Source organism: Apteryx mantelli, chromosome Z (assembly GCF_036417845.1).
Source record: "Apteryx mantelli isolate bAptMan1 chromosome Z, bAptMan1.hap1, whole genome shotgun sequence".
Lineage (NCBI taxonomy): Eukaryota > Metazoa > Chordata > Aves > Apterygiformes > Apterygidae > Apteryx > Apteryx mantelli.
In genome coordinates, this window is record NC_090020.1 from 12590423 (window position 1) to 12604338 (window position 13916).

The window sequence follows — 13916 nt, forward strand, 5'->3', positions numbered from 1 at the left end:
ACAGAAACAAAACATATTTAGCCCTGGCACCCTTGAAATCAAACTCAATTTTCTTCTTCACTTTAAAGATGACAATGATCAGTGCAAAAGAAAAAGGACCAGAAACCCCTGCAAAACCCAGACCACAGTATTATAGACAATGGGACTGAAAGGATGTAAAGAGGTAAGGTAATTATTTCTTTACCTCTAAGGCTAAAACATTTCTGTCCAGAATGAGCTAGGAAGAGTTTTGTTTAACCAGTTCATAAAAACCTCCACTGAAAGAAATTCCATAGCTAGTCCAGGCAAACTTATTCCCTGATTTACAAAGCTTTACTGTCAGAAAGCTTGCTATAACATTTAGCCTAAACCTCCCTTGTTTCAAATATTAGCCTATCCACAACAGGTGTGAAGAACACTTCATCCCTGTCTTCTCTGCAACAGCCTTTTACATATTGAAAAAAATACATTCAGGTGCCTCTAATCAGTGTTCTCTTTTCTGACTAAACAAACCCACTTCTTTTAACCTCTTCCCACAGTTCATGTTCACAAATATCTTGAATTCATTTACTCTTATGGGTGATTTTGGGGTAGAAGAGCAAGAGGTAACTGTTTGACAATATTACAGATGAAAAAAAATCTTATGAAAATATCAAGTCCTTGAGGGAAGTTTAAGAACCATGAGGAATTACATAACAATTATTGAGGATAACTGCACTCCTAAGGTGCTTCCAGTGACCTCAGCACACTGAAAACAGGATGCATTGAACTAATGTTATAAAATATTACCTGGCTTCACTGCAGTCAGTAGGAATTTCTGCCACTGACTTCAGTGAGGCCTGATGACTACTGACTATGCTTAGTACTCCACTTGTGATTCAAAGAAGCGAAGTATCCAATGGATAGGAGAAATCTAGAGCTGTACATACGCAGTAAAGCAGAAACATAGAATGACATAAAAGACTTAGAATAATCATATTTCTAACGGTTATTTTTCCCATACTGATGTTCCCTTATCTTCCAGGACACTGAACAACAAGATAGGCAACAAAAACAAGTTTTATTAAGGAAAGTGACCAAAAAAAATGTTGCGGGGAAGTGGGCAGGGGGCATATCCAATCCTACATTTACCAGCTGTCCATGACTCCAGGTCAGATGTGTTTCACATTTCACAAATCACAGTATATGATTCACTTTAACCTTTGGTAGAGCTTGGACTTAGAACTACTGCAGAAAAAGAACTGTAATGGAATTTTCTCTTCCAGAGCTGTACTCACATTTCCATGTTCATAAAGGATAAATTAATATTCCTCCTACTGAATACCTCTGGAAATACATTGGAAGCACATGTGCTGATTAAGGTGACACTTCTCTTGAATACAGATCCAAAGTTGGAATCAGTGGCAGCCTCTCTTTTCAGTGGGCTTAGGACTAGACTGTAATTCTACTGGAAATGGTCAGCAGACCTTTTAGGAGGATGTCGCTCATAAGTGAGAGAAGCATCATATAGCAGTCTTCCCCATTCATTCATCACTGTCAGACTCCCCTGCCTAAGGACTTATTGACAGACATTAATCCACCAAATAATGCATTGCAGGAGAAGCTCTTCAACGGTTGCTTAGCTCATAAGAAAGAGTTTTAGATCCTCAACAGGATTTGGGCTGGAGGACTTGCATTCCATCATCACATCAGCATCACGAGGGAGCTTATGCTGGACTTCGCAACACCCTTTCCAAACTTGCTCTACCTACTATTTCTCCCCCTGCCACTTCCATCAGGGGAAGCAAAAGGACACTCCTTGGAAGGGAAGGAGAGCATCTTCCTCAGTCCCATGACAGCAGAACTGATCACATCCCTTCTTCATTCACCTTTCTCTGCAGATCATGACAGCAGAGCAAGAGACAGCAATTTGCTTTCTCCTTCCAGCCCCAGCAGTCTCAAGGCTGTTTGCCATGATTATCCTACACCAACCACACAGCTCTATAAAGGAGAGGAAAGAGGTAGATATTCACCCTCCCTCTTCCAGCTAGCATTCCTTGCCTAAAAGCACTACCATTTCAGCTATGTCTGGAATGTGCCTTGTTTCTCAGCATGGAGAGTGATTTTCACACAGACTGCAGCTGTCTTTCTGAGTTTCAGATTTGAATGGACAATTGGCCACTTGGAGCATTCTACAGGGACAAGGTGGCTTTACACCTATACCCCAAAGCTTTATTTAGAGAGGACTCCGATTTCCACCTCCTCCAGCCTGCTTACATTTTTTTCCCAAACAAGTCACTAGGAAGGGATATGGATTGGGCTGTGTACATGCCAAAGGAGTTATTATCTGTACAGGAGTAAGCTATCTCATAAATCACCTTGAGTGAAACTCATAGGAGCAAAGCCAGGAATGAGCCAGTTCCTACCTGGAGGCTGCCCAAGTGGATTAGACACAATACACTCTCTTGCCAAGAGCTGGAGGAAACCTGTGACATCAGGAAGGTCACACAACAGATTCTGCTGTGTATGAAGCAGCTAAGAGCAAGCATCTTGCAAACAGCTCTGGTGTTGGGACATGTAAGATTCACACAACATATTCTAGGTCCAAGACATACTTTGGGAGAACGTCTTCCACCCTTCTTCATGTTAGGCTCATCAAAGATGGCACTTCTTGATGATTCCCATCACCAGCCCACCTTCCTCACTACTCTGACATTATTTAACACACTCCTTACACATCTGAATAGGGGCTGCAACTCCATTTGGGACCAGCAGCCCTTATAAGCAGGGTTGCCTGCCCCGGTAAGAAATTCAGTTGAAGATAAAGAACTTACAACAAGAAAATTTAGGAGTAGGAAGACCTATGGCAGTAGATAGGACTGCTAGCCCAAAAGATGCAGGAGCCTACATCCCAGACATATGCTGCTCTCCAGAAGATGAGGGTTCGGGTGTGTGAAAACACACAAGTAAACATCTTATACAGCCAAAATAGTTATAAAACATCATTCTTCTCTTTTACACCAAAATCCACTGTTCTGCAACAGGCAAAATCCAGAGCAGGCCCTTCTCTTCTCTGCTGGCATACATAGATCACATAAAACCTAAGCAGAGGGAAATGTCAATTTAACATGATCAGAAACTAAAGCTCTTCTTTGTATGCAGTACTTGACAAGTGTCAGCCTGTCGAAAGCAGCTAACAGTGGGGGGAGATCAGACTTTGTCCAATTTATCATCTTTCATATTAGGTTGTTGTCAAATTATCCATAGTTAATCAGGAGACAATTCAGGACAATAAAAAAACAGCAGGAAACTCAATCCAAGACTTGTGCTTCTATTCAGTGGTTCTGACACAATGTACTGAACGATAAAGGGAGAAGTCAACATCTGTTTTATTTATGCAGTCATAGAACAAAAGAGGATTTAATTTCTCTCTTTTCAGGCTGAAGTTTCCTACTAAATGAAATGTCCTCTTTCCTTACAAATGCAGTTGGCTCCTATGATTTAGCAACTCCCCTTGCTAGGGAAACAGATGAGGCAGTATTGTCAGGTCATTCATTAGCAGAAAAGCAAACTCATTACATCCACTGGCTACCTTCTGCAGGCTTTCCAGTCCACACAGACAGTGACATAGAAAGTATAAACAAATTACTACACAGGTACTATTTTTAAACTCCTGAATTCTATGCAGTATACTTACACTGCCCATTCAAGCTTCTCATTCTTGATTGAATTGTAGAGGGCCTGCAAAGGGAAAGAAAGGAGATGGGATTATTGTTTTACCCCTGCTATACATACATTAATATGCTAATGAAAATTACCTAACTAACACTAGCAAGCAAGCTTTCTCTGATCAAGGAAGTACCATATCTGCTCATGACAACACAAAAGTCTCAAGCCTGAGGCAGAAATATCATCTAAGGAAAAAAATATTAGAATGTAGTGTTTCAGAGTACAGTCATTTTCTGGAGCAGAATTGTTTTTTTAAAGTCAGCCAACAAGTTTGCAAAATGCAGGAATCCACAGAAATACAGCCCCACATGTGACTATGCAATTTAAGGTCAAATTCTCTCTCTGCTAAACTCAGTGAGATTTTGCCACTGACTACAATAGGGCCAAGATTTCACTTACATAACTGCATCAGGATGGCTAACCAAAGCCTCTGAGCCTCAAAGACACCTGCATGCATCCCCCAGTTACACACCCAGACATAGATACATTCCATTTCTAAGCGTAAAACAGAAAATAGACTATAAGAAGCTTGCAGTTTTGATGATTAAAGTCTCGGACTGCTATCTACTAACATAGGCACTCTTTTAAATCAAAAGATAGAAACTAGTTGGTTTGTCATCAAAAGTCTCAATTCTGTTGTTGATACCAGCCTGCAGTGAAAGAGTCCAGAAAGTGACTTAACTTTCTGTAGATCTCAGACACTTGGGATGGATTTTTTTTTTTTTCAGTGGGAGCCAGTACATCACTTGGATAAGCATGACTGAGCTCATCCCTCCTGTAGCTGATATATAAAATGGATAAAAGCTTGCTATTACTACAAGCTAATGGAGGTCTTCAAATAGGCCACTTGAGTCAAGTGAAGTATTTTGGTATGGAATGTCCCTGATTCTAGCACTTATAATCCACATTTGTAGTTTACCTTATATACATAGCTCGATTTACTCCCTCCAGCACATAACTCCTACACAGCCTCAAAATATGTTAATGTGTAGAACTGTTGATGCACATGATTACCAAAAAGTAGCACATCAAGCATGAGCAAGTCTGCAAATCACATACTATAATAGCTATGACATGCTCAACAGAAACATCAGCATTTAAATAGCCTTAACTCTGACCCAAAATAAAAATAGTTTGGAAGACTGAAGAGTCTAAGCTGGGCTTGTATGTCACAACTAAACATGCAATGAGAATCCAGTGAGGATATGCCAGTGTTTATCCTGTGCTCCACCAGCTCCTTTTCCAACCTTGCATGGTCCATTTGAAGGTTCTTAGTATTCAGCTCTGTGAAAATTTGGCCCTTGATTGAACCATACACACCCAGGTCAAATACACTGGTACAACTTGCCTCACACTGATGAACTTTTAGCCACTGTTCACCATAAATCTAACTTCCTCAAAGTAATAGAACAGATATGACCACCAGGAGGAATCATCCCACATCCTATTTATATTGAACTAGCACAGAGAGGTCCCCACTGCTAACAGAGCTTTGCTGTGCTGCACACAGCAATATGATGAAATATTTCCAACTCCAGAGTGTTCACAGTCTATTTCTATTTATTCTGTGTTCTCCAAATTTGTACAAGGAGGTCAGATCCAAAGGCAAACAGTCAGACAAAGGTGAAAGAAAGGGCATTGCTGGCAATCTGTAGACAATTTTCCTAATTTTAAGATGAGAGCTAATAAGAGAGTTTAAGAAAACCCTGCAGGAAGAAAGCAAAACAAAGGGGTAATACCCCTCCTACCATGCACCCAGCAATGCTGCAGAATTAGACCCACCTCCATTTTTCTACATAAACTCATGCTGACACTGATTCCCTGGGGTTGCCCAACATTTTCCATTAGAAGGCATTATGTTACTAATGATTTGGTCAAAATCCTGTACTTAATCTTTGACTCAGGCACTTTTTCATATTGTTATCAAAATATTCTCTTATATCTTGAGCCAGAAAACTATTTCCAAAAATAAGGCAAAGAGCCTTACGTGTGGTAATATTTTTCTCTGGTTGTTGGCTGGATGAGCTTTCAAAACTTCACAAAAGCCTGGCTTGGGGTAGAGAAATGCCTTTTGCTCTTATGTAGTCCATATGCCTACAACACTGGGTAGAGATCTCTGAAAATTAACACCAGCCCTGTGCAGCGCTGCTTTTTATGGGTTCTGCTGCTAAGGAAATCTCTAAGGATCACTGCAGCGGAAGAATGCCTATTCCTAGAGCGGGAGACACAGAAGTAGAACTCCAGATTGGCGAGAGAATAACAAATGCCCCAGGCTTTTGCCTTGCGGAAAGTGACATGTGTTTGTCCCCTTCACAATTTTCATTAATGAGCCAGACTCCATATTCCTTCTTTAAGAAGTAACAGACACCAATGCAGTCATATGGCATACATCTGACGAAGGACACAGTGTCCCCCACAGAGCATCAAATACAACTGTCTCAAAAAGTCTCTATTATTTACAAAATGGAATACCTCACAAGCAATGCTTGCAAGCAACTTCAGTACCTACAGCATTCACTGTCCCTGATACAGAGAGCAGTTGCGAAATACCAAGGAAAAGGGAAAGCAATCCTGTTGCAAGTGACAGAAGCAAAAGGGGTAGATAGCCCGCATGTGCCACTGTGCACTGCTTCACAGGCTTTCACCAAAGCAATGAGCCCACTTTATGCTTTAATATTTTCCCCACATCCAGTGGACTCTCTCATTATGTGGAGAAAAAAAAAATTTCCCTTCCCGTATTTTGAAACCGGTGGCAGATGCGTACAGCCCAGCTCCTGCTCTATCATTTCATTGCTATTTCCCAAGGTCCTGATTCAGACAGCATCTCTTTTCAGTAGACATCTCTCCAGAGCATGATTAAATCAAACAAACTTGAAGAAAGGCACTGAATTGCTTCACTAAATTGCAACAAAGCTGAGCAGAGATTATGGTGGGGAGACACGACTTTTACCAGTACTTTGCTAGTTGCAAGAATGGGTTTTATTTACTTGTATTTTCTTTCTGGGGGAAAAAAAAAAAAACCCAAACCAAACAAACAACCCCCCCTCCCCCCTGATGGCTCTGATTTAAAGCATGTTTGCAGTTTGACCAAGGCGGGGGGTAGGAAGGGGGGGGAGGGCGAGGGGAACAAAAAAACCCCACAACCACAGCTTCTTACCTGCTTGCCTGAGAAAGTGCTTGGCAAATTTATTGCCACATAAACCAGAGAACTGGGGGCTGGACCACAGCAGGGAATGACAGAACTGGTCTTTCACTGTCTCATTTCCCATGCAGGACCGACACCACTTCGAAAGGAGAGTGAACTTATATCTCTTCCACCCTTCAAGGCACCCAGGCTACTGGAGAGGGGATCCAAACCCATGGCTACTGACTATTCAACACTGTCAGAGTTCATTGCTTTAACCATTAAGCTGTATTACCCAGACCACACATGCTTACTCCTCGCTGTTTTTCCTCTCCTGAGGACTGCTGATCTCTTGGTCCCCCTACTCTCAAGGCCCAGCACTGCTCTGAGCTTCCCTGAGAAGCAACTGCAATTTTGAAGACAGAATAAAGAAATTAACTGCTGTATAAAGGTGGAGAGCAGGAATCTTCCTAAAAGTTTTTCTTATTTTAATTTCATTGCTGCTTTCTCAAGCTTCAATTTGACCCTTAGCAGCCTGCTGCATAAAAAAAGTGAGATTTGTCTGTATTTAGTTATTAATTGGGTAGCTTTCTTAATTGGAAGCCTAAGCTCTGTAAGATATTGCTGACTGCTGAATTCCATCCCCAATCTATAACTGTCCGAGTGAATTTTCCCTTTGGTAAGCAGGTAGGTCCGCTTTTAAAAATCGAGCTTTCCACAAGCCTTCACCAGTTGGTAATTTTATTCCAACCGGAGCGAGAAGCAAAACTGCGAAGAGTGCTTCTGAAAACTCCTGTTTATTTGCAAAGCTGCCGAAGTTGTGTTTGAATGCATTATGTCCCCATACAATGAAACTTCTGAACATATTAAAAAAAAAAAAAAAAGTCCCCCACCATCCTGACTTCCCTCAAAACCTTCTCACATTTAGAAATGACTGGACCCATTTAAACAGGTTGCTCTCAACACCTGCAGACTGCTGACTATGCTGTGAGTCAGCCTCTGCATGCACAGCAAAAAAGGAAAGGCACAACCAGATGTGAACATAGGGATGGAGATATAACTAATTACCTCAGTACCAAGATGTATACCATTTAGGTAATAAGAAGACTAGATGACATAAAGGGCCTCAAAACAAGCTGAAGAGCTCCTGGGGGCACTTTGCAAGCTCTTCCTTCAACAGATGATGCAAGAGGCTCTTGAGGGAGACTATTAACTGTCCAGAATTGGTGGCTTACGGTCACACTTGCACACAGTGGCCCACTGAAAAGTTTGCCAGAAGAAAAAGAAATACACAGCCCTGTGTTTCTTTTAGGTCTATGCACAAGAGAGAAGAAACCAGAAACACCTGCCATGAGCAGGTACAGAGGCAAAACCAAAATCAAGTTTGGAGAGCCAGCAAGGATCACCCAGACTGTCTTCTCTGATTATTGTCTCCCTGTCTCTTTGCCCACTCCCAGTTTCGCCATGATTTCAGAAGTTATTGCTGGTGGATCATCAGTCTCATCCCTACAAGAGATGCACCAGGTGGCTACAGCAGTCCCCACCAGAAGGTCCAGCAAGGCACAAGGCAGCAGACGGGGGTGCAGCCATGCTCCTGAGCTGGGCTGCCTTCCAGCCTCCACCACAGCCACTGACAAAAGGAAAAATGCCCAAGAACATTTCTTTTTCAGCCTCACCTTGCAGCAGGCAGGGTGGATTGCAGGTGGCCAAGGAAGCCCCAGTCATGCTGCAAGACACAGAAGTGTTCCTCCAGTCCCCCAGCCCAGGGCTGGGGCAGCTCGCAGGCACAGCAACGGCATGACCTGGCACCTGAAGGCACAGTGCGTGTATACACACGAGCAACATGATTTCAGGATTACCTCTACCACCTGTCCCCTTTGTGGTCCACAGATGGAAGCCACATGCTTCTTTCCTTTCTAGGCTGGGCACACAGGGGCTGCTCCCCATTGCAGCTCAGCTTCTCTCCCGCTCATGCAACACTGGTCCATCTGCTTTGGCCCCGGGATGATGGCTATCAGCCAGTCACCAGCTCAGCTCTTACTATACACGGTTTACTAGGTGGGGGGATGGAAGAAGAAAAATCCTGCAAAAAAAAAAAGCAGGCTACAGAGGCAACAGATAACAGACACCACAGATGCCTGCATGTGGTCCTGACAGGTATTGAACTTAACACGTCAGTGCTTTGGACCAGTGTCTCTCTGTGTCACTACCTTCTGTCAGCCTTTGGATGGAGCGAGACGCATTGCTATACCCTGCTCCCAGCCTGCCATTTAAGCTATTACCTTCAGCAGGTTGGCTCTGCCCCAAAACTTGTTACTTGCACACAGATCTACATTACCTCACCATCTTCCATCCACCACCATCCCTCCAAATATTCAGCTCTTGAGTTTTCTTCCTCTCCCCAAGCACAGATCTGTAACACCTGGTGAGCCCCGTACAGAGGCTCTGAACACTGAGTGCCTGTAGCCTCTTGCCAATCTCAAAGCCAGCCCAAATGTCTGTCTTCTGTCATATTTTTCCCCTTCTGAAGAGGGTGCAGCAAGGATGCCAGAGTGGTACCCAAGAAGCCCATGGGTTCGTCCACGGCGTGGCATGTCTGCTGGCATGGCTCTCAATTTCAAATTCCACTGGTGTGTACAACAAACGTTCTTCTAACAAGCCAGCATACATTATTCATAAAACAGCACAGAGCTGTTCAGCAGCATATGGAACTGATGAATGTTGTTTTGGTGTGGGTGGAGATAGGTTGATAGGAATGTTTTAGGGAAAAGGAAGGGAGATCATTTCACTCAGGGAATTTCGAGTGCGTCACCAACTGGAGGAGAATATTTCTAAGAGAAACTCCTCTGTTAAAAATCTGGTTTGTATGGAGAGGAAAGAAAAAAAAAAAGAAAAAAAAGAAGGAAGGGAAGATTGTGCCAGATGCATCATCATCATAAAACAGAAAAGGAAGGTTAGCTAGGGCTCCTGAGAGCCAAGAAATTAATGCCACACAAGAAATCCTTCCTTTGTAATCTTGATACATAGGGGTTGCTAAAAAGATTTGTTCAGAGCTTGCTGGAGCATTTAATCAATGTTACTGGTAAAGGGAGCATACTGAGTTATTATGGGTGAACAGAGGAAAGGCTAGAGAAGTGTTTCTTGATAGTGGAGCACCTGCACAGCCTATTGCAGAAATTGTTTCATCGGCCCTGCGCATTTGCAGACAAGACAGGCAAGGGCACTTTGCAATTCAGTCCCTGGCTGCAGGAAAATGGTGTCTGTCGGGAGAAGAGATGGCTGAGCGAGCTGGATCACACAGGAGACCCTAGGGTCCTCCGACCTTGCATGCAGCCTGGGTTTGAGCCCCCTCTCCAGTAATGGAAAATAATATTACACCAACCCTCAATATCCTCTTCGCAGGTTCTCCTGCTGGCCTGAGATTGCCGGCCTATAATACACACCTAGGATGCATTAGCTATTGGCACCTGTACACATACAGGTACATGTGTGCATACATGTGTGCACAGCATTGCCTGATGTTTTTAAAGCAGATGACAGGTCTTTGGGCTATCTAGCTTCTTCACCACTGGCAGCAGGCAGACCCCATCAGCTCTTGGTACCTTGTTCATACTGGCTGGTGCATGAGGATGTATAATATTCTCCCCCTGAGCAAAACAGGCTGAGTCACATGTAAGGGCAAAGAATCAGAGGACTTTGCTTCAGTGGCACAAATGAGTTAGATTCATCTCCTGCCCCATGTCAGCTGTAACAGACACAGACTAGGTCTTGAGCACTATAATTTCCTTGTATGAGGAGCAGATAATATACAAGGGAAGCCAGATACAAAGGGGAAAACACAGCTATGGAAATATGAAAAGGACAAATCAGCCAATCCAGTCCTGTTTGAGAGAGAGCGGATCTCCATGGCAGCTTGTCTAGAAAGCCCAGCCTAGAACTGAAGACATCTTGCAAGAGGTGATGTAAAAACACACACACCCTGACTCCACTGATGAAAAAACCTCCTTTGCAATGCTATATATTGGCAATAGCTTCCAGGTCTCTTCCACCAGCACAGCAGTATAGAAGAGCTACAGCTCAAACATAAATCAGGTCACTAAATCAGTGAGATACTTACAATACAGACGGGCAGAGAAAGAACATGGAGGGGAACAGATACATAGAGAAGACAACAGAGTTGCCCAAAATCACATGGCCGATCAGTGGCAGAGCCAGAAATACAAGCCTTCCTCTCAGTCTCATCTACAAGAAACATAACAGCCTGCACTGGGGACAAGAGGGGGAAGTGGGCAAGAGGAATAATCCATGTGGGCTTGTCATCTTATCAGCCGGGCAGGTATCACTTGTGGGGATGCAGGAATCTTCTCAGCCCTCCAAAAGGCAGCCTTTACAGGTCTTAGGTACTCCACAGATACAGACACCCTGGTATGAAATAAGGAAACAATACTGCAAACAGTAATGAAGCTGCAATAAGCTTTCTAACTTACTGAACTAGGCTGGAGGAGGAAATAACAATAAATAAATAAATCCCCCACCACAGCCTACACAACTGAATACTCAGGAGGCAGAACTCTGCCCAGCTGAAATACGAATCTTATACAGGGACAAACACATTATTACAGTAGTAAAAAAGACCCTGTGTCAGACGCTGTACATCATCAGTGAGAGAAAGTCCCTGCCCTGAAGACATTACATGCATACACCATGGACACAAAGCCTGAGAGGGGGAACAGAGGCACAGAGATTAAGTGAATCGCCCAAGGTCAAAAAACCTGAGTCCCCACCAATATGTGGAGACTTGTTTTACATACATAAACCCTCCTACTGAATGCAGTGAAACTATTCCTGTGCCTAAGGTGAAAGTGTTTGCAAGAGCAGGGTCCCAGAGTACTTACAAGCTCCAGCCCTTACTTTGGCATTTGCCAGAGCAGCAGATACTGCACCAGCAATAGCTCCAGAACGATGGCCATGCCATTCTCTGACACAACCGTGGCAATATATTGCTTCTTAGTTATGGTGAATAAGACCCTCAAAACGGAGGTTCTTGAACTGCATTGAATAAAATATTTCACTTATTTCTATTTGCATTACTCCATGCCTAGAGCTCTGCAGCTAAGTCTCTGAAACACCATGCAACCTGTAAACTGGCAGAGGGGGATCTGCTGAGAACTACCGTGCAGCATAGAGATATTTTCACCATAGCAGAGGAGGTTTCTTTCAGGATGGATATGGGATTTAGAGCAGAGACTGAACAGGTAGATCCAGAGATTGTGTGTGCCTGCTGTTTTTGTTGGCATGCACACAGACACGCTTAAATGCCTTTGGATGTTGTTCCAAAATATTTCAATCTCATCAAAACACTTCAGCAAACAGTTGCATCTCCTAATCCCAAGGCAGAATCAATTTGCAGCAGGAATAAAATTAGAGGAATATTTGGTCACTGTATAAAGTTCATCTGATCCTACGAGACACAGAGCACCTCTGAGAGAGAGAAAGGTATTAAATCTCTTGTCGGAGTTCCTGGCATCTCTCAGTTATTGACTGAGAGTGATGGAATGAGGAAAGCAGCTATTCTGCATGAAGTAGGGGTTTGTTTGTCTAGGAACTCAACAACTGTGCTGGGCTGGGCTTGGAGACGCTAAACACAGCCACTGTAGCAGCTGGGTATAGCCTATGCTACCTACAGTTAGACAGCCAATAATGTATTCCTATAAATGCACAAGTGTTGTTTTCCTAATAAATATTTGATAGCAATATTTAAATATGCGTGCAAGCGAGATGGTATTTTCATCTAACACCCACACATACTAAAACACAGAGCTGCAGAGAAAAAGCAAAAACTACTTTTCTATTTAAAAAAAATCCCACTAAATGAAGAATTCCAAGGACATAATTTGCCAACTCAGGCAGCCTTCCTGAGAGCAGAGCTCCAATTAGCAATCTCTCCAGCAAGTTTTCACTGTTTACTATTGTACCAAGCTCAGTGACAGGGCATTCCTCTAAAATCTGATCACTACCACCCACCAGACCCTTTTCACCTTCAGCCTCTCCTCAATCCTATAGACCTTCTCTGACTTCACAGCAACTCTGTGATCACTGCAGATTACCCAGATCCTTTCATTCCTAAAGAGCATAACCTTTTCTACATCATCATCTCTATTCTTAGCAAAGAGAAATGCTGTGGATATTTATTTATTTACCTTGCTTTCTTTAGTAGAAAACTCAGAAGAGTTGGAGATTTTCATAGATTTGGACCGATGGGACTGTCGCCAGAGAGATTCTTCTCGGGAGTATTTCACTGAACCTGTGGCTCTCACCCGGACTTTGCTGGTGCTCTGAACACTGTTAACTCCGATCATTTCCAAAAATGAGGCTATGGGATGGGGGAGAAGAAAGCTAATGGCACTTCCCAACCCCCTGCAGAGGAACTGGAAAAGGTCTGGAGAGCCCAGGCTCAAGCAATCAGTGTTTGCTTAAAATGCACTAGGCTGTTTTCTCCAGCATCTTCAGGCACACTGTTTGGAGCCAGCCTGATTGTTCCAGGCATTGCTCACGTCACTGGATAGGAAAAAAAAAAAAAAGAAAGAAAGAAAAAGAAGAGGACGACAGAAACCCCACCCCTGCTCCACTCCCCTCTCTGGCACAGACTCCCCCTTCATACACACGCACTAGAAGAGAGAGGGAGAGAGGAGGAGAGAAAGATGCTGGAAGAAATGCCAGCCGATTAAGCAAGAGATTCATTTTCAGTTCACAGAGCCACACTCCCCTGCCTGCAATGGCCTGCCATGCTCATTACTGCCTCTGATAAAAAAGGGACACCATAAATAGAGTCCTTGATTGCTTGCCAGCTACAGGCTTCTGGAATTGAGAAGTACTGATGGATTCCCAAAGCACTGAATAAATCAGTAAATCAAAGGTAAAACACAACATGATAACAGAGTCCTGAAAAGCATGCAAGCCCCAAAGAAGCGCTCTGGGCACTGTCTATCCTTAATGGTATCAACAGCTCCAAGTGTTAGCACTTCTAAGCTAGAGTCTTCAGGGTGCCCTCACAGAGCCAAGGGAGAGAAAGGCCACTTTCACCTTTGGAGAGACACAAGGAAAC

At 43.3% G+C, this 13916-nt stretch overlaps 1 protein-coding gene across 1 annotated transcript in view; it reads right to left on the reverse strand.

The window, feature by feature from the left end:
* PSD3 (pleckstrin and Sec7 domain containing 3) overlaps positions 1 to 13916 on the reverse strand; it is a 107537-nt gene that overhangs the window by 25554 nt on the left and 68067 nt on the right. Inside the window, exon 10 of the mRNA XM_067316744.1 lies at positions 3656 to 3699. Within this exon, the coding sequence (XP_067172845.1) occupies positions 3656 to 3699 (44 nt within the window). The remainder of the gene's footprint in view (positions 1 to 3655; positions 3700 to 13916) is intronic.